Raw genomic sequence first — 20,876 nt, 5'->3', positions numbered from 1 at the left:
GCCTTATCTTGTCGCTCCTTGCATTACCCTATAGAATTAAAGGAAAGTTGGTATGTATAACAATGTGACAACATTCACTGTGAATACGGTGAATGCAAACACATGGACACTGTAATCTCACAACTGGCTATAAACGTCACGAATAAATCGTAACGAATGCGTATTGGAATTTTACAGGCTGAATTGATTAGACAGGCTTCATATTTTCCTGCCAAAGAATAGCATACGCATCCTTCATTTTTGTATTGAAACCACTTCAGTTTCATTTGACAGGGAGACTCATAACTAAAGAAAGCTTTTCAGAAAGGGAGGTGGGGTTGTGGGTGGACGGTAGGGTAGTGCAACAAACCTGCGGGGAGAGCTCGTACTGAAAGAATTCGAAATTCATTACCGGTTATTGGAGGAGTGTTTAATAACGTGTTCCTTTATTCTTCAACGAAGGTTGTGGCGAACAAGCGACCATTGTGGTGGAATGAGCGCGTGTCAGCCCAATTAGCATTGTTCTCCTCGCTCTTTCTGCATGGAACACTTCTAGCATTTCGAAAGCAAATATAGGTGAAGTGGAATGGTTTTAAACGTAAACATGATGGGGTCAAACAAGCCAGAAATAAGGTTCTTCAATTGTCTCAGGGATACACAGTCAGCCTTATGCCCATGGATTTGATCCCGGTGTAATTATTCACAAAGTAAAAAAAAAAAAAAAAAAAAAACCTCTCCATGTCTTGAATATGGCCATGCAATACAACCTTGGTAGCAGGTGATAATTCAAAAGAATTAATATCAGAAGCTCATCTTGCTAATTTTTAATAGCTTGAGAACGGCCATAGGATATAATAATAATAATAATAATAATAATAATAATAATAATAATAATAATAATAATAATAATAATAAGTTATATACATGTATAAACCATTTCCAATGTAAGGAGTCCGTACTTTCTATGAGGAGGAACCTGGCCCGAGTAAGTGGAGAATTTTCACCAGTTGCGTGATGTTGGAGTCTACTTCTTCTTTCTCAGAGTCCCTGGGTTCAATTGCCGACCCGTACAGAGATTTCGGTTCTGGACTGAAGGTTTGAACGGGATTTGCCCAGCCTAGTGGGAAGAACTAAGTTACTTTCTAGAAAGAGAGGCAGCGGAACTGGTAAAAAACAAAGAAGAAGTGAAAACTGAGACTTTCTCCACGCTGTCAACGTGAATTCTAGTATCTGTAGGTCATCTTACAAAAAAGCAGTCGTATGAAAATGTAAGGATCTATTGGATTGTTATACCACGAGTTTGTATATTAGAGTTATGTATTGTTTGTGACCCTATGTTCCTGTACGATGGAAGGATGAACGTTTGCTCAAAAGTAAAGAAAAATACATTATATCTTATTATTTTTGGAAAACGTCACACCGAGACCATACGTTGGTTTTATCACATATAGATGCACGTGTAAGGTAACAAAATCAATTTTTCAGCAGTGGTATATTTTAATTTATATTCGTATAACACGGCGTTTTGAAGCAATTAACAATTTATTAATATACAATAACAAAAAATATTAGAAAGGATCACAAGACCACAAACTTACATATCGATTCTATAAGTACCAATAGTTGTATTGATCTTCAATAGCTGAAAATCAGTATTTAGCATTATAATAGCATTATTTAAAGTTATTAATTTTTGTTAGACAAAATTAATCTAAACTGTAGCTCATCTTTGTTTTGTGTGTGTGCACAGATGCCAAAGATCTCGAGGGCACTTGACTGCCCGTTCAGCACACTGATTTGATCTGGGAATTTTCGATCATGAAGATTATTGATTTCAAAACTTCCTCACACTATTTAATGCTTGTTCATGACCCCGCAGGGTGCTGCGTAGCTTGTGATAATCAACTGCATTGTACATTTGGTCAGCAAATCAATGGCCCAACTGTAACAGATAAATCTCCAAATTTTGAGTAGTGAGGTTCTTCTTAGTCCGCCTCCGTGGTGTAGTGGTTAGTGTGATTAGCTGCTACACCCAGAGGCCCGGGTTCGATTCCCGGCTCTGCTACGAAATTTGAAAAGTGGTACGAGGGCTGGAACGGAGTCCACTCAGCCTCGGGAGGTCAACTGAGTAGAGGTGGGTTCGATTCCCACCTCAACCATCCTGGAAGTGGTTTTCAGTGGTTTCCCACTTCTCCTCCAGGCAAATGCAGGGATGGTGCCTAACTTAAGGCCACAGCCGCTTCCTTCCCTCTTCCTTGTCTATTCCTTCCAATCTTCCCATCCCCCACCAAGGCCCCTGTTCAGTATAGCAGGTGAGGCCGCCTGGGCGAGGTACTGATCATTCTCCCCAGTTGTATCCCCCGATCCGATGTCTGAAGCTCCAGGACACTGCCCTTGAGGCGGTAGAGGTGGGATCCCTCGCTAAGTCCGAGGGAAAAGCCAACCCTGGACAATAAACAGATTAAGAAAGAAAGATTAATATACGATAACTCAAAATATTAGAAAGGATCACAAGACCACAAACTTACATATCGATTCTACAAGTACCAATAGTTGTATTGATCTTCAATAGCTGAAAAGTAGTATTTAGCATACTAATAGCATTATTTAAAGTCATTAATTTTTGTTAGACAAAATTAATCTCAACTGTAGCTCATCTTTGTGCCGGCCCCTTGGTGTAGGGGTAGCGTGCCTGCCTCTTAGCAGGAGGCCCCGGATTCGATTCCCAGCCAGGTCAGGGGTTTTTACCTCGACCTGAGTGCTGGTTCGAGGTCCACTCAGCCTACGTGATTAGTATTGAGGAGATATCTGACTTTGAGATAGCGGCCCCGGTCTAGAAAACCAAGAATAACGGCCGAGGGGATTCGTCGTGCTGACCACACGGCACCTCGTAATCTGCAGGCCTTCGGGCTGAGCAGCGGTCGCTTGGTCGGCCAAGGCCCTCCAAGGGCTGTAGTGCCATGGTTTTTTTTTGTTTTTTTGTAGCTCATCTTTGTTTTGGTGTGTGCACAGATGACAAAGATCTCGAGGACACTTGACTGCCCATTCTGCACACTGATTTGATCTGGGAATTTCCAATCATGAAGGTTATTGATTTCCAAACCTCCTCACACTATTTAATGCCTTTCCATGCCACCGCAGGGTGCTGCGTAGCTTGTGATAATCAACTGCATTGTACATTTGGTCAGCAAATCAATGGCCCAACTGTAACAGATAAGTCTCCAAATTTTGAGTAGTGAGGTTCTTCTTAGTCCGCCTCCGTGGTTTAGTGGTTAGTGTGATTAGCTGCCAACCCCCAGAGGCCCGGGTTCGCTTCCCGGCTCTGATACGAAATTTGAAAAGTGGTACGAGGGCTGGAACGGGGTCCACTCAGCCTCGGGAGGTCAACTGAGTAGAGGTGAGTTCGATTCCCACCTCAACCATCCTGGAAGTGGTTTTCAGTGGTTTCCCCACTTCTCCTCCAGGCAAATGCAGGGATGGTACCTAACTTAAGGCCACAGCCGCTTCCTTCCCTCTTCCTTGTCTATCCCTTCCAATCTTCCCACCCGCCCGCAAGGCACCTGTTCAGCATAGCAGGTGAGGCCGCCTGGGCGAGGTACTGGTCATTCTCCCCAGTTGTATCCCCCGGCCCAGAGTCTGAAGCTCCAGCACACTGCCCTTGAGGCGGTAGAGGTGGGATCCCTCGCTGAGTCCGAGGGAAAAACCAACTCTGGTGTGTAAGCATATTAAGAAGAAGAAGAGGTTCTTCTTTCTGGTAAAAGAATAAATGACAATTGCTCGGGAATTCTATCTGGCATTATGTAAGTTAGGTAGTACTATAGCTAACAGTTATTCAAGTGATTTACTACATTACACAATTGTTCAGAAAAGAACAAACTCACAGTATATAACTATACAGTATACTTTAAAATTAGTGATAGTTCGAGAAATTTCTGGACACTTCTATTAAATTATAGAAAGTTCAATACTGTCCTAGAAGGATCCAGAGAGATTTACATACACCCAGAATACTCTATGAAGTATTTGAAGAAAGTTTTACAAGTCTCAGAAAAGTAAGGAACGTATCAGGGATGTATCTTGTATGCATGGCTGAAATACGATTTTAGAAATTTTGTGTTGCGGGTGATTTCTTAGCCGGCCCCGTGGCGTAGGGGTAGCGTGCCTGTCTCTTACCCGGAGGCTCCGGCTTCGATTCCCGGCCAGGTCAGGGATTTTTACCTGAACCTGAGGGCTTATTCGAGGTCCACTCAGCTTACGTGATTAGAACTGAGAAGCTACCTGGCGGTGAGATGGCGGCCCCGGTATAGAATGCCAAAAATAACGGCCGAGAGGATTCGTCGTGCTGACCACACGACACCTCCTAATCTGCAGACCTTCGGGCTGAGGAGCGGTCAATTGGTAGGCCAAGGCCCTTCAAGAGCTGTAGTGCCATGGGGTTGGAGTGTTGGTTGACTTGTTGAAGAAGCTAAAGAGAATTAGGGCCTTTTTCATTACTTTTTAGAAGAAGTTAATCATTTCATGACAAAGGTAATCAATTTTCTTACAGAAAGGCCAAAAGTCATAACCCTCTTTTACATGAAAGAGCCAGTTACCTTGCCCTCCGTCTATACAAAAACGTTCCCAATTGCACAAGGCGTAGGATGTCCGCAAGGAGGCAGGGAATCTTCGTGACCGAAAATTCTCACGGGAGGGTGTTCCCAAAGGACGAGTAGTTCTTAAAAAATTGTAAACGAAGTTTCTTCATTAATGTTAACTAATGTATTCTTCGAACGTTTGCTTCCCATTTAATAAATACTGCCCGGGTAATTTGCAATCAAGAATTCATGGCTGTCGACGGTGAGATTCGAACCCAACATCTGTCGAATGTAAGCTCACAACTACGCATAGCTAACTCGCTCGGTCAGATTCACTGCCTGTTTGCTGTAATGGGTGGTAAAATAACTAGCTTTAATTATCAAAATTTAGAAGCTCAATCCCAACCATGGTTGAAAATGCAATTACACTTTGTATTTCGTGTTGATATGTAAAAGGAATATGGTCTCTCAATTTGGTGTTTAAGTTATTAGGCGAAATTATCTGTGGACATTCGGTGGCAGAGGGTAGAGGATAATTTATTTTTACTGGTAAAGTTACGAACAGCTGTCACTGTCCTACAGTTAACCAGTAACCGAATTAGATTGATAAATACTCTACTACAAATTAATCCAAAATGGGAACCATTTTTCAACTTAGACATGCGTAAAGCTACAGAACTATAGCTAACAGTAACTACTTGTACATTGCCAACGGCCGTAGCCGTGTTGAAACACCGGATCCCGTGGGATCGCCGAAGTTAAGCAACATTGGGCGTGTTCAGGAGTTGGATGGTTTGCCACGCGCTGTTGGTGGTGGGGGGGGGGGGTAAGGGAATGGAGGAGCGGAAAGAAACTGGCCACCGTACCGCACGTAAACTCCGGCTCAGTGCCCCTGTCTTACGTCCAGGATTTCGAAATGTCGCACTGGCTGTCCAGATGGCGAATATGAAATAGCAACATTCTGACCAAAAGTTAGGAGAATGACAATTATTACTTATTAGTGTCGAGATTCGAATAGGGGACGTGATTAGCTCAGTGGCTTATCTGCTGGCTTCTCACACAGAAGGCTGAAGTTCAAATTCCGGTCACGTGGCGTCAGGAAGGGCATCTAGTCTTCAAATTGCGGCCAAAACCAAACTGAGCCTGGGTGGCTCCAATGAACCCAGAAATAAATGGGATAAGATGAAGAGGTCCAACTTCTTGGCTGAATGGTCAGCGTTGAAGCCTTCGGTTCAAAGGGTCCCGGGTTCGATTCCCAGCCAAGTCGGAGATTTTAATCCCATCTGAATCTGTCTCGGGGACTGATTATTTGTGTCTGACCCAACACTACCCTCTTCATATTCAGACAACACACCACACCACCAATCACCACAGAAACACGCATTACTGATTACATTCCTCCTCATGGGGTTGGCGTCGGGATGGGCATCCGGCCGTAAACCAGGGCTAAATCCACATGTGAGTCATAGTACGCACCCGCGACCCTATAAGGTGTGTGAAAAGCGGTAGTAGAAAAATAAGAACAAGAAGTGTCGAGATTCGATTGTCGTACAACTCCCCGGTGAAAGTTTTCACCCGATATTCTTGCTATTGGTAAAGATGGCTGGCTACAAGTTGCCGAGCGATCACGTGATAGTTTAATCTTGACTCGAGAGCCAAACTCTATCTAGAGGAGGAAATGTGTTCAATGTTGTCTGAAGGACTCGCGGATCAATATCATGCTAAGCTTAGCCAACAGATGGCAATGTGATCTCAAAGTGTAGCGACAAGTGGCAAGAGACCGCGGAGGAGTTCGCTAGAACTACCAACAATACATTACTGTATGCATGGGCTGCAGAGCTTGACAAGTTCCAGTTTCCCCATCAGTCATATTCTAATAACAACACTTCACTTACTTCTCAGCAAAGTGGCCACGATTCGAATTCCAACGTATGCACGTGGAATTCTGGAAATTAAAGTCACAACCCGGTGGCCTGGATTCCACGAAAATTATAGGTCTTCTGCATATGATCACGATGGCCACAGTCGCGAACAATTACAACATTGCTTGTTTAAAAATTAGCCAAGTGCCTGCTGATTGCGTTGAAATCAGAAGGTTTTTCTCCGGGTACTCCGGCTTTACCTGTCATCTTTAATTCCAATAACACTCTCCACCATCTTATCATTTCATTTCATCTGTTAGTCGTTGATCATTGTTCCAGAGGAGTGCGACGGCTTCGTCAGCCTGCACAATTCCTAACCTCGCCGCTGGATGGAGGCTTCATTCATTCAATTCCTCACCCAGTGGAATCACTGGAAGTAGACTGCTGATTTATTTATTTTGTATCGAGACTTGAGAACCCAATACAGGGCAGATAATGGAAGGATGAACTGGAAGAAATTGAGTGGAGTACTGTATGATAAGAAGGTCAGTTCCAGGATGAAAGAAAAGCTCTATAAAAGTGTGGTGAGATCTGCGATGTTTTATAGTGCATAAACTTGGCCGATCACGAAGGCCCAAGAGAGAAAGATGGAAGTGGGAGGCAGAAATGAGAATGTTAAGACGGATGAGTGGAGTTACAAGAAAGGAATGACCGGGCGAGTTGGCCGAGCGCGTAGAGGTGCGCGGCTGTGAGCTTGCATCCGGGAGATAGTAGGTTCGAATCCCACTATCGGCAGCCCTGAAGATGGTTTTCCGTGGTTTCCCATTTTCACACCAGGCGAATGCTGGGGCTGTACCTTAATTAAGGCCACGGCCGCTTCCTTCCAACTCCTAGGCATTTCCTATCCCATCGTCGCCATAAGACCTATCTGTGTCGGTGCGACGTAAAGCCCCTAGCAAAAAAAAAAAAAGAAAGGAATGATTACATCAGAGGATGAGTGAAAGTGGGTACCATAGGAAAGAAGGTTCAAGAAAGTAGGCTAAGATGGTACTCGTATGGACATGTGCAGAGAAGAGGGGAGGACTACGTGGAGAAAATAATTGGAAACCTGGAAATTGAAAGGTCAAGGAATAGAGGAAGACCAAAAATGAGATGGAAAGACAAGACAGAAGGGGCTCTAAGAGAAAAAAAAATTGGATGAGGGAAGAAGCACTGAATAGACATTTATGGAAAAGAAGAATCCACCAAAGCAACGCTGACCCTACGTGATGTGGGAAAAGGCTGAGATAAAGAAAAAGAAGAAGAAGAAGACTTGAGAACCCAACTTAATAGCCCAGCGCACATATTTGTGATTATGTCTTAAACATACACCTTTTCCTGATAACTGTTTAGAGTATTGCATTGGAAGCGAGTAAAATTCACATTATTTTAAAGTAAAAACAAACCACAGTTACACACTTACAATGTTCCCCTGATGTGGTGGAGGAGGCCACCTTAAGTGAACCTTTTCTCTCTAATCAAGGAACTAGTTACGTCTGAATTGGTGAAATGTCCCCCTCATACATGCACAGTCACCTAGATATTTATAATTACTTTTATGATGTTTAACTACACAGAAAACATTGTGCCTTTTGTGTGAGAAATGTTTGTTCGTAGGTGCAAGAAAATAATGTGCTTAGAATGTTATTAATTTCAAAACTTAATTGTTACTTTCATTTTTTCAAATTACTCACCAAAGTGCTGGTAAACTGGTGGCGCCACCTGTTTCCGGGCCAATAACCATGGTTCAGCCTCCGATCCGCGACTCCTCTGCTGGCAAACACAATAATTAGAGTCACAGTACCCCACCTACAACATATCTATTAAGAACTCCATCTTTCAAACTAGAAGTTACTTAGCAAGTTTTACTGAAAACTTTTAATATACAATGGAACAAACAATTGTAATTGAAACATAAAACATATATTCGGTGAATGTTGAGAACCATTTTTTGGAAACCAAGAAAAGTGGTTTTGATATATCTTGAATTTTCAAGACCGCATTGTACGAGTAATCAAAATAACATTTAAACGCGATTTTATAAGGAGGAATCAAATGATGTTAGCTGTCATTCACAAGTTTCCATACAGGGTCAGTTATTATATCAACGAAAGGGGTCGACAGGATGCCCTAGAAACGTCACAGCAAACGGGTGTTACGTGTCCGGTAATGGAATTTTAGACCGTTATTTTTTCGAGTACGCTGAACGGAATCTAAAGACAGTGGACCAAGCAGTCTACAGTGGCTTCATTATTACCATATGTGTGATTTGCGCCGTTTTTGTCCAGCCAGAGACTTTCCCCTCCGACGACAATGGATGCAGAGAGATAGAGAGAGAGAGCCCACTCCGCGGGGGGAGCCACTTACTCTTCTGCATCGACGCTTTGGAGATCAGCTAAATTCTCATCGAACTCCACTCTCGTACCCTTCCCGAAACACACGGCCCCAATTGCCACATATGTGGGATGTTGAAAGAATATGTTTTCATGACAGATGACTCACCTACAAATATTCCCGAATGACTCGAGAAGATAACATCATTTTTTGTGTAGTTACAAGCGACCATTGTTCATCAACACGTTCAATAATCTTCAGAAATTTTATGAACAATTTGTGGCACGTTATGGTTCACATCTTGAGCGCATGATATAACAACGCATTGAAACAACATTTCATGCGTTAAGTTCTGCTCACTCCTAATCTTAGCAGGTTAATGTGAACCTGTCCACTTCCGTGTGATGCTACTGACGTGGTTACGACAGATTTTAGTCCCCTCAGTGCAGGGAAAGATCGATAGGAGCAACGACAATCGTGTTCTACCCAACATCTTTCACAGGTGCCAAACTTGCAAGTGTATTTTAGCTACCACCCACGGAAGACCTGAGCCATCGTGACAAGAATTACAACAATCCATAGCAAGTGCAGGGACATGCTGCGTAAATGGAACAAGCTACCGCTTCCCACGTCTGACTTTGGAGCTCGAAATCAAACCCCTTGCCACATTGTCAACGACTCCACTTACTAGGCATATCAAGGTAGTCACCATGATTATCTTACGGCAACTCCAGAAAATGTGCGGTAGATTGCTAATGATAACATTCAGTTCTAATGAACAAGGATACTTCCCCATTGCCTTATTCTTTTTTGCTGTCTATATAGTTTATACTACAGGAACAATTTTCGTAAGTTATATCTGTATTATCCATAAGATTAGAAAGTAATAAATGAAAAATGGGTAACTATCATTTTCCAAATCATGAAAAGAAAATCAAATGACTTACAGACAGTAGCCAATAGCCAAATAACGATAATCAATTCAGAACTCCTAAATTTACAGGTATGTTTTGAAATCGTGACCTATCAGAAGTGATAACTGAACAATTAAAAGTATGGGATTTTGATAAATTTAATAGTTTTTAAAACTCGTAATGTTGTAACATAACTTAAAATTAATAACGTCAACTCTTCTGATAACTAACAAAATTGAAATGAAAACCGTAATAGAACGTGAGAGATGAAATATACAGTTAAGTGTGGAATTAATTCATAAAGATAATGGACGATCAATAATTAAAATACATCACCACGAAATCACCAACATATTAAACTAGTTACATAATTATATTATAACCGTATAGGGAACAGGACAAATGATTCAAGATGTATTCCAGTTTTCTTTGTGCTTACAATTGCGCAACATGAACACCAACGTTGTGGCGCCAAGCCTCACCCAGTTTTTGGCGTTAGGACGCTGAGAAAAGCTGCACACATTTCAGAATACTGAGCGAGAAGACGACATTCGAATCGTCCCACCCGCTAAGAATGGGCTAAACGCAGTGCCAACTTAATAACTTGATTTAAGATAGGATATTTCGGATTTACTGCATTAATTACTGCGTAAAAGATCGGTAAGTCATACGTGAGCATTTTAGACTTCGAGGACAATTATAAAGGGTTATTGTAATTCCGTATCACTCATTGCATGCTGTATATCAGAGGCTACGCGTTATGACGCTACAGCTGACACCAGGCACATATAGGGGGCGTGTCGAAAGAAGCGTGACTATGATAACGAATATACAGCACCGATCAAAAGTTTAGGACCACATAAAAAAAATCATGAATTGTCATCTAGAATCTAAAATTGTGCTACTAGACCTCTGTAATATTTTCCTTCAGCTCCTGCATCTAATATGATATACGCCGCCTAATTTTATTGCGTTACGTCAAGTATTGCTAAAGTTATTCATTTTAACTGTTGGAATGGCACATCAGAAGGGCAAACTTTTGGAACTATTATGTACTATGTAATCTAATTGGTTGCAAGAATCACCACAAAGATTATTTTGTAGACTTAGCAATAGGTAAGGGTCGTTTTAGTATAAGTATGAAAATTCCTAAAAAATGTGTTTAATTTTTTTCAAGCCAACGCTAGGATGCTCAATTTTCCTTGTTATTGCCATAGGTCTCAGTGTGAGCTCTCAGTATCAGAAATGTGTTCTTGTATGCCATCTGCAGAGTGTAAATTAAGGTATCACGGCAGATAAATCTGACACCGGTAGCTCGCCGCGAGACCTTGGGCCATTCATAAGAATGACAAAGAAAAATCAACCATCTTGGCGCTGCTTCGAAAAAAATTAAACACGAAAAGAAACTGGTGCGGCATATTTTTGGAATATTTATGTTTATACTAAAATGGCCCCCACCTATTGCTAAGTATACAAAAGAACCTTGGTGGTGATACTTGCTACCAGTTACATACAGTACATTATATTACCAAAATTTTTGATTTTTTGTTGTGACCTTCCAAGAATTAAAAATTCATGACTTGTACAGTACTTGATCTCAGTGAAATCAGGCAACTTATAACCTATTAGGTACGAAAGCTCAGAAGGAAAATTACAGAGGTCTAGTGACACAATTTTAGGTTTTAGATGGCATTTCTTGATTTCTTTATGTGGTCCTAAACTTTTGACCGGTACTGTATTAATTTAATGAATATTTTGCGCATGTGATAGCTGGTCATATTAGGTCCTGATCTAAACTTTAGCCGTATCACCGATATAGTATAACTCCTAGGTTACCGAAAATTAAAATTGTGGTAGGGAGCCTAGGGTGGCTTGGGATGTGTGTGTATTTAAGAGATGAGCAGGGAGACCCCAAGAGAGTTGATGAACTAGTGCCCATGTGTTCAGACGTCTCGGGGAACGGCATAAATATTCCTTTATGCGCCAGGAAGTTATAGTGAGAGGAACTGCAGAAGCAGTGTAATTGTGACTGGAAGCGATGTGACATATCAAGGAAGTTATTGAATTTAAAATCTTAAAGATACGTGATTCGTAATTAGACACAGTACGTGTTCAAGACACCCATGTGGGTAAGGCATAATGCATAGTGGGAAGGAAATTGTACTTTCTGATTGGGATTTGTGCTTTAGGAATATCGAAAGTTCACGGGTTGTAAATGTTAATCCAACGCACGCCGAGTTTTGACCATGACTGCAGAGATTTAAATTGTTCTGCTTAGAAGGAAACGGGAAGAGATTAATAACAGCGAAATACAATTGAAGTTGTAGTAGTGAGGATAACTTTATGAAAGCATAAACAGTGCTGAGGGGAGGGGTATGGATTACATATACGTCTGAAGATTGATGCAGTTTTTCCAGAAGAAGTGTCTTCAGTAGCGGTTACCCTGCAACGATGATCAACAGGATGGAGCGTCAACCGAGGACTGAACCCAGGAATGACATCCAAGTTTGCAGCACGACCATAACGTGCATGTAAGCCGATACATGAGCTTTCCATCGGCTCGGACAACGGACAACTATACAAATATAACTTTTGTAGAATTAGTTGAATGCACAATGAATGGATTAGTTTGTAAATAAGCATAGCATAGACGTACTATTCGGCTATATCCAAATCCATAACATCTTTGTTTGGGAGACATCTGGAGTGAGCTACGATTAGGGATAGCTGCATGTCAGTTCCTTGAGTTAAATTAATGAAAGGTTATCTATATATCATAATTAAGACAGGGATTAGCTAGATACAGTAATGGAGAGTGCTTGTAAGATTGGGAAAGGTAGCGTTATTTGTGTATATTGTCCAGTTAGTGAAATACTTAGGGAATTGTCTATAGTGTGGTAACCGCATGTCTTTTCTATAATGCATGTAATTTGTAATAATGTATAGTTGATGCAAGCACTCCGTTTTATAGAGGTAGAATATGACTGTGCATCATCTTGTGAAGTGTGTATAGCCTGGAATCGAACCTCATACCTTTCATGTGTAGCCAGGGTTTCTTGTATTGATTATATTGTGCAAAACAAATGCATAGAGTTTGGAAATTACCTAGTTCAATTTCAGTAATTTCGAGAAAGTGGTGACATAGAAAATTAAGAAAATAGGGTATTGTTGAGTTGCATTCTACGGGACATCAACCAAGGAACATGGGGATGCGAATGGTTACTTTCAGTGAGCGAATTAGCCCGACACGAAAGAATAATTGAGTTATGTACTGTGTGATAGAAAATAGCATGGGACTTAGCGTTGAATTTGATAAGATATGTTTCCCTGATGTTTTGTAAAGGACAGAATGTCCGTGATTTGTTTAGAAGCCAGAGTGCTCATTTGTATACTGGGAATTTTAAGAAAAAAATGAATATCAGCTGACTGGGGAGTTGGGCGTGTCACTGGTGATCGCTGCGACGAAATTTTTCAAGAGTTGAGGTGAGTGTTGGCCAGAGGCCTGGAGTTAATGGATTTTTTTCTTTGATAGACATTCAGCAGTTGAAAGAATATGTTTCGTGTCACAAGATTTAAAAAATCCTATTTCATTTATTCTGTGTCAGTTGTCACCGATATGGCAAGTAAAGAATTATATCTAGGTAATAATGATACGAAGGATTACGATCTTTAAATAACGTTCTTTAGACAGGGTTTTCAGGTGCCTCCCATGATAGCCAGAAGAATGCCAGTTCGATTCCCAGGCAAACCAAGCACATTGCCACACTCAATTTTCCCGGCAGTACAATCACGTATCTCGAATGTTTTCTGTGTATATATTCTGACCAAGGAAATTATATTTATATAATTGTTTGTATTTTTTGTGTCTTAGTTTCGACATAGGTTCCGTCCTATGGTCGTCTCTGTCTTTTGTTTGTGGATTTTTGGGTTCGAGTCTCGGGCCTGAAATCGTGTTTTATTGTTTGTGATGTGTTTTCGATCATTTGTTTTAGTGATTTTTTGCTTTTGTTTGTGGAATAGTCAGCCACTTTCGACGCGTTTCATAGAATTTTTGTGTGAACAGATAGGCTGTACGCAAGGAACAGAACAACGACACGCTTGAAGACAGAAATGAAACGCAATTTTTAATTTGAAAATAAATAGCATACGGTATTTATTCCTACTGCCAACGGGTCCGGAATATCTAAGTGAAGAATTTTGTGAGTATTAAAACTGCAGCTATAAAAAGGTGAAAGGTTTGTTAAATTATAAAATTTTATTAAATTCCATACTCAAAAGTAAAGCAAAGCAAAGTAACCTCCGTACAGGCCATGAAGGCCCTTGGAGGAGTGGAAGGTAAAAGCTTCCACCATTGTAAACCTCGGCACGTGATGGGGTAGAGTGGTTAGCTCTACACCCGGCCGCCTTTGCCTCCAGGAATTAACCTGGTACTCATTTTTGATGTAGGCTGAATGAACCTCAGGGCCATATGCACCTCCGGAAGTGGAAATCTCGTTTCTTAAATTTTACGACTTCCTGACTGGGATTCGAGCCCACGTCCTTCCGGGCGAACCGAACACGCCTTTACCGTCTCGGCCAGGCAGCCCCTCATACTCAGAAGTATTGAACCAAATATTTGATTCTTTACATGTAACACAATAGGAGGTCTACTTTTTAAAATAGAACATACACATTGTTTTATTCTAAAATTAAAATTTAAAAGAAGAAAGTGTTTTCAGTGTAACAGCATACTCACATTCTTTGGTGATTCATGCCTTTGCGCATGCGTGGTCGAAACTGCATTGTGTGACTGAGAAGTTACAGCTACCCGGCGAGTCCGATACTGCTGCAATCGGGCCCTCACTTCGTCTAGTTGCGAGTATCCAGGCTTCAAAAGACAAGGTGCAAGATAAGTAGAGCTTACAGGATAATTTTGAAACGCTTGGAATACATACAATAAAGCAGTTTATGAGCAATTATTTTTTACAAATATTACAATAAATTGGTACCAATAGTATCTTTAATACTCATTGGTATTAGGTAGGGTTATATAATATCTTCTGTCACTTTTAGGAATTCGCAAACTACTAAATATTGCGGTAAGCGAAACAATAATAAAATGTAATAATGGACAGTGAACAAATATGGATGAATAAAACAAAACTAGAAGTTGTTTCTAAAAATTCATTACCTCAGTATAATGATATTCAGGGGATGATTAGAGCAAATATATACAATAACTGTTCATTTAAAGTTGTTTAACAAATAATGGAGCAAAACAGGCAGTGAAGAATAAGATCATGTAAAATCTTCCGATGTATGTGAAAAAGAAAATCTAAGGAAGGTGAAGAAGAACTATGCAAGTTGTAAAGTAGTGAGGATATGCATGAAGTAGAATCCTGAACTGATTTCATTCCAAAAATTACTTCTTAAAAAACAGTAAAAGACACCACCATAAACGATCAATGTGGTTTCTAGATAGACAGAGGGGTATGACTAATTTTCTTCTTATTCTTAATCTGTTTACCCTCCAGGGTTGTTTCTTCCCTCGGACTCAGCAAGGGATCCCACCTCTACCGCCTCAACGGCAGTGTCCTGGAGTTTCAGACTTTGGGTCGGGAATACAACTGGGGAGAATGACCAGTACCTCGCCCAGGCGGCCTCACCTGCTATGCTGAACAGGGGCCTTGTGAAGGGATGGGAAGATTGGATGGGTTAGGCAAGGAAGAGGGATGGAAGCGGCCGTGGCCTTAAGTGAGGCATTTGCCTGGAGGAGAAGTGGGAAACCACAAAAAACCACTTCCAGGATGGCTGAGGTGGGAATCGAACCCACATCTACTCAGTTGACCTCCCGAGGGTGAGTGGACCCCGTTCCAGCCCTAATACAACTTTTTAAATTTCGTGGCAGAGCCGGGAATCGAACCCGGACCTTTAGGGGTGACAGCTAATCACGCTAACCACTACACCACAGAGGCGGATATAACTAATTTTAATTATTTAATTTTTATAACATTCTGTGGTTTTGAATTTGATATAATTAACTGCGTATATCAGTCAAGTTTAAAAGAACTTAAAAATTCGTCCACAATATTGCTGATCATCCATGTTTGGGAGAAGAACATACCGATGGCCTAGCTGTACTATCACGCATCTGATAACGTTCTTCTTATCCATTATTTTCCTTAAGATTGGTCCATCTCCGAACCACACATTAATATGCAGTCCATCAGAACTATATTCGCTGTTTCCATTTTCTATTGTAATGTATTAAGAAAAATGAACATTACCGTACTGTAAGAAAATATGATTGTATTACGTATTTAAGCGCATCTACAGTATTACGCATTTGAAGTTCTTTTTGTTTTGCACGTAAACATTGCAAAATGAACGCAGTGAAAATTGTAATTATGGACTGCACATCCACAAGTGGCTGGGAGGTGTGACCACTCTTAAAGAAAGTAATGGTAGGGAGCAGCATTGTCAGTTACGTGGTATTAGAACTAGTCCATCGATACTCTAACCTATCTTATCCTATTTTATATTATGCTAATTTGGGACATTCACTCACCTGCATCATTTCCTTACGTTATCGGATGGAAAGCCTGATGGGATGAAATTTCGGACTCGACTTTGAACTATTATTGTCCTCCTACACGAAGTGGTGAGGATAGCACATAAAGTGCTATTAACAAGACCATTTTATGAAAATTATATAGAAGGTCGTAGGATCTGTATTACTGAAAGAGTTAGTGTTACCCTGAATGAATTTTGTCTTCAGTGCATTGAATACTACGAATACTCGTACAAATATATCGTCGCTGCACCGGCTAAACCTCGTATTCCCAATGGGGCTCTAGGAGTGCGTAAATACGTCATGCAAACATACATTCCTACAGCGCGGTAAATTTTTCTTTACACTCTCACATACGAAAATGAAGACAACAAAAATAATTGTTCTCATGGATGCATATCCATATACGTGGATTCGAATCCCCGTCAGGAAGCCGTAAAATTTAAGAAACGAGATTTCCACTTCCGGAGGTGCATACGGCCCTGAAGTTCACTCAGCCTACACAAAAAGTGAGTACCAGGTTAATTCTGGAGCCAAAGGCGGCCGGGCGTAGAGATAACCACCCTACTCCATCACGTGCCGAGGTTACGAATAGTGGAAGCCTTTACCTTCCAACCCTCCAAGTGCCTTCATGGCAAGTACGGAAATAACTTTGCTTGCTTGCATATCAATATGTGGCTGGGAGGCGTGACCAAGTATTATGGAAAATAATAACAGAATACTGTGGGATACGCGGTTTTTCCGGCACAACAACGACACAATCAGTACTTCAAATTTAAATTCAGATCTTTGATCTAATTAATTACCCCTGGTGTTATTGAAAGGAAGTCTTTTTGGTCTCCTTTGTGGGCGTGGGTGACACACTCTTCAGTGAAGTGCTGATAGTTTGTTTATCAGTTCAACGTTCGTATTGTGAAGATCAAGTTTTATTCAATTTGTAGATCCCTAGAATCTCAATGATTTAATCTTCTGTGCATTAAAGTTGACCAGATCTTTCAGAAAGCCCAAATGTAGACTCATCCTTATATACAGGTCATGCCAGGAAGCTCGGGACGTGTGAAACTTAACCAATCATTGAATCGCCGTTTGAAATTTAAATTATTAATTTTAAGATCTGCAGTCAATAGAAGCGGATGATACGCCGAATGGAACTGACCCATGAGTACGTCAGTAAGGTGTTGATGAATGTCAACAGCTGTCGCACGGTTATAAAAATCCTTCTATCCTGCCTCGTTATTTATCAAACTCAACAGTTTTAAAACATTTTTTCTGATAGGATGAGCTTCGTGATCAGGTCTCTGTCCTCTTCAGTGTTTAATTATTCATCACGCTAATAATGAAAATGTTGAATTGCCTTGAGTGCTATACTCATTGTAGTAATTAATGAACTAACAACATGAAATGCATTCATATAGCGTGAGCTCATAGACGTGTAATACATGAAATTAAAAAAATTAAACAAAAAAATGTTGATGTTGGTGGAAGCCTGTGAAGATATGTTATTTTGGATGGTATGGATAAACAGTGTATTTAGTTTATACTCAAACTTTCTGAGGAAAATTGCACTTTATATGGATAACATTATTGAAATTGTATTTTTAGCTGAACTTATACTCGCGTTATGGAGGTGGTGTAGTATAAATTCACATTTCGAACAGCCTGAAAGTACATTCTCATTTAGAGTATGAATAAAACGGAGTAAGTTCTGAGTATGCTCTTGAGTATAACTGACAGTTTCCTCAGGCATGATTATCTACTTATTTATTGCTGTTAAGAGTGAGAGATTTGAATAAATGTCTGAGATTATGAATAAAGTGGTACCACGTAGAAAACTTTTCCCAGGAAACATATAAAATTGCGACTCTTAAGAGCTTTAAAAGTCTGTATCATTTTTCAAAACTTGAATTTATTTAAACCAGAGAAACTAGGGCGCTGTTCTTCTTCTGGAAGTGCTATATCAACAATGGACGTTGGCGGTCATTCTTATCCAGGCCTCCCTACTCACAGATGCTCTAAATAAGCCAGCTGATGATAAACTGGACCACTGGCGGAGGTTTCCCAACCAGGAAATGCGTCGTCACCCAGAGCCTTTTCTTCCTTTTAATTTTCCTTGAAGTATGAGTTGTTGGATGTGGTATTAAGAACTGAATTATAAGGCGAGATCAAAAAGTCTCCGTTTGAGGTTGTTGCTGCAGCGGATATGAAACGTAGCGTGACTCCGATGAGGGTATAAAAGCACGGACATGTAGGCGAAGTGATTAGTGTGACAGTCGCCTCGTGCCGATATTCGTGCGTTAAATGCTGCCACGTGAACTGTGAAGACGTTATTAACAAATACGTCCAAACAGGACCAAAGTACTGTTATTCTGTTCTTGACTGCCGAAGGACACACACCGGCGGGCGTTCATCGGAGAATGAAGACTGTGTATGGGGCAGGATGTCTGTCGAAAACCACCAAGTTCCATGCAGGTCACATTTCGACACAAGACGCCGGTCGATCTGGGAAGCCAGCCTCATCCACAAAGGTCATCACGCAGAAGGTACGCCATCTCAAGTCGGATACATTAGAGCATCCGCCCTATATTCTTGGTCTCTCTCAATGCGATTATCATGCCTTCGGTTCCCTCAAAAAGGCTTTGTTGCGTCGACGTTTTCTGTAGGATGAGGATGTGTAGCAAGCGATTACGGACTTCTTCACGCAGCAGGACACGGGGATCTTCAACCTGGTGCGTTGGTGGGATAAGTCCCTCAATCCTCACAGCGATTTTTGCTGATTGGCATCCCGATTGATACGGCCATCGAACGGAAACTTTTTGATCGCCCCTTATACAAGAGTAGATGTGAATGGCATAGCGGAAGTTGGAATCAGGAAATCTTCTTCAGGTTATGGACATCATCGCAGCTAAAGGTGCGGTGTGGACTTAATTTCATCAAACTGATACAGAATGTTATATTACAAACCAATACGGGCAGGAAAGGTATAGTCTTCTTGCGGTAATAGGTGCTCTTAAATGCACTTTTGTTATGTTGGTTCATATTAGGGTGATGACGATGAATGCTTAACAGGAAAGGCTATGCTACGAGGTTGCTACGGGCTTTACGTCGCTCCGACACAGATAGGTTTTATGGCGACGATGGGATAGGAAAAGCCTAGGATTTCGAAGGAAGCGGCCGTGGCCTTAATTAAGGTACAGTCCATGAAAGGCTATGAAAGTATTAAGGTTATGAAAGTATTAAGGTAATTATTTTGTTAACGTCGCTCTCATTTTGGTATTATCTATCTTCTTTGTTATAGTATATGTTTCTTCATTTTTATGAAAATGACTTGTTATTTGGCTGGAATATACTGTATTTCAAAACATTTTTCCGAGACTTGTTAAGAGAACATTATGTTCTCTTAGAATATTTGCGAACATTTATTGACGGAATATTTTCCATTGCGACGAGACCAAAATACAACTTAATTTTCACGCACATGGATCAGAAAACTGAACACAGCAGTTAAGGCTATGTTGAAGTATGAACAGATGACTGGTCGACGATAGTAGCCAAAGTGAGCTTTTACTCAATGTCAAATGATCCACATAGCGGTGCTCTCGAGTATCAACTAAATCGAGTGAGAACCTTCTTACTCTGAAGAAAATGCGTGCGTATTAGTTGGTTTGAGGACATACTCTTAAGAGCGCATACTCTTGAGTATAGAAACTGGAATAGTTTTAATCATACCACCCACTTTCTTTCAAGTTCGAATAAGAGCACACATAACATACGTATTGAGGACTAGCGGATGGGTTCGTTTCTGCTAATATCGCGAATATGAGCACGCAGTTATGCAGATGAATACATAATCTACAATCCATAAATTGATCAAAATGGTGTAAATGTGTAAAAATACATAAACAAAAATCTGAGACCCTTCATGGAAATAACCTGCCCGTAGGCGACTAAGGGCCGTTTTCCCCAAATAAGTTTAAACTAGGTTTATTTTAATCTGGTTAAAGTCTGAGTTTAAACTAACATTCATTTTCCCCATATTGGTTTACACTTTGTTTCAAGTTTAAACTTGGTTCAAAGTTAAACCTACTATACTGTAGGTTTGAACTTATGTTTATATTCAACCTTCTTGATATTTTATTAACGTTTCTGTGATTTTTCTAGTAGAAGGGTTAGTTTTGACTACCAGTATTGCAGCACTTTAACAGAAAACGTACTAAAATTAGAACGTAGTATTAGCATTAGAAAAAAAGGAAGAATTTATTGAAGTCTTTGGTTAAATAGGAAATAATTTTGATATTCAAATGAGGTTAAGAGGCTGCATTCCAACAAAAGTCTACAATCTTGGAAAATCGGATGTAACGGAGTATTTTGATGGATTTATAATTCATAAGCGAACAGCAAGGATTGTCTAGTATCAAAGGATTCATTTAAAACGCCAACTGCACGAAATAATGCTATTCCGCTAGAAGCAATGATTCTGGTTGCTTTAAGATATTATGCAGCAGGCAATTTTCTCATTAACAACGGAGACCACAGGCCTTAAATTGCAGTATTTTTATAATATTATATAAAATACTGTTGATGATATAAATGCTGTAATGTGAAGCATAAAAATATTTCTTCATAA

The 20,876-nt window shown here is 40.5% G+C and overlaps 1 protein-coding gene across 1 annotated transcript in view; it reads right to left on the bottom strand.

Moving 5' to 3' along the window:
• LOC136862579 (protein O-mannosyl-transferase Tmtc2) overlaps positions 1-20,876 on the bottom strand; it is a 671,534-nt gene that overhangs the window by 13,010 nt on the left and 637,648 nt on the right. The window contains exons 6-7 of the mRNA XM_068225145.1: positions 14,438-14,569; positions 8,149-8,224 (exon numbers count right to left, since the gene is read on the bottom strand). Coding sequence (XP_068081246.1) covers positions 8,149-8,224; positions 14,438-14,569 — 208 coding nt within the window. The remainder of the gene's footprint in view (positions 1-8,148; positions 8,225-14,437; positions 14,570-20,876) is intronic.

Source organism: Anabrus simplex, chromosome 1, assembly GCF_040414725.1.
Source record: "Anabrus simplex isolate iqAnaSimp1 chromosome 1, ASM4041472v1, whole genome shotgun sequence".
NCBI classification, from domain to species: domain Eukaryota; kingdom Metazoa; phylum Arthropoda; class Insecta; order Orthoptera; family Tettigoniidae; genus Anabrus; species Anabrus simplex.
The sequence above is the reverse complement of the archived record's forward strand: the minus strand, read 5'-3'. Positions and strand labels throughout refer to the sequence as shown.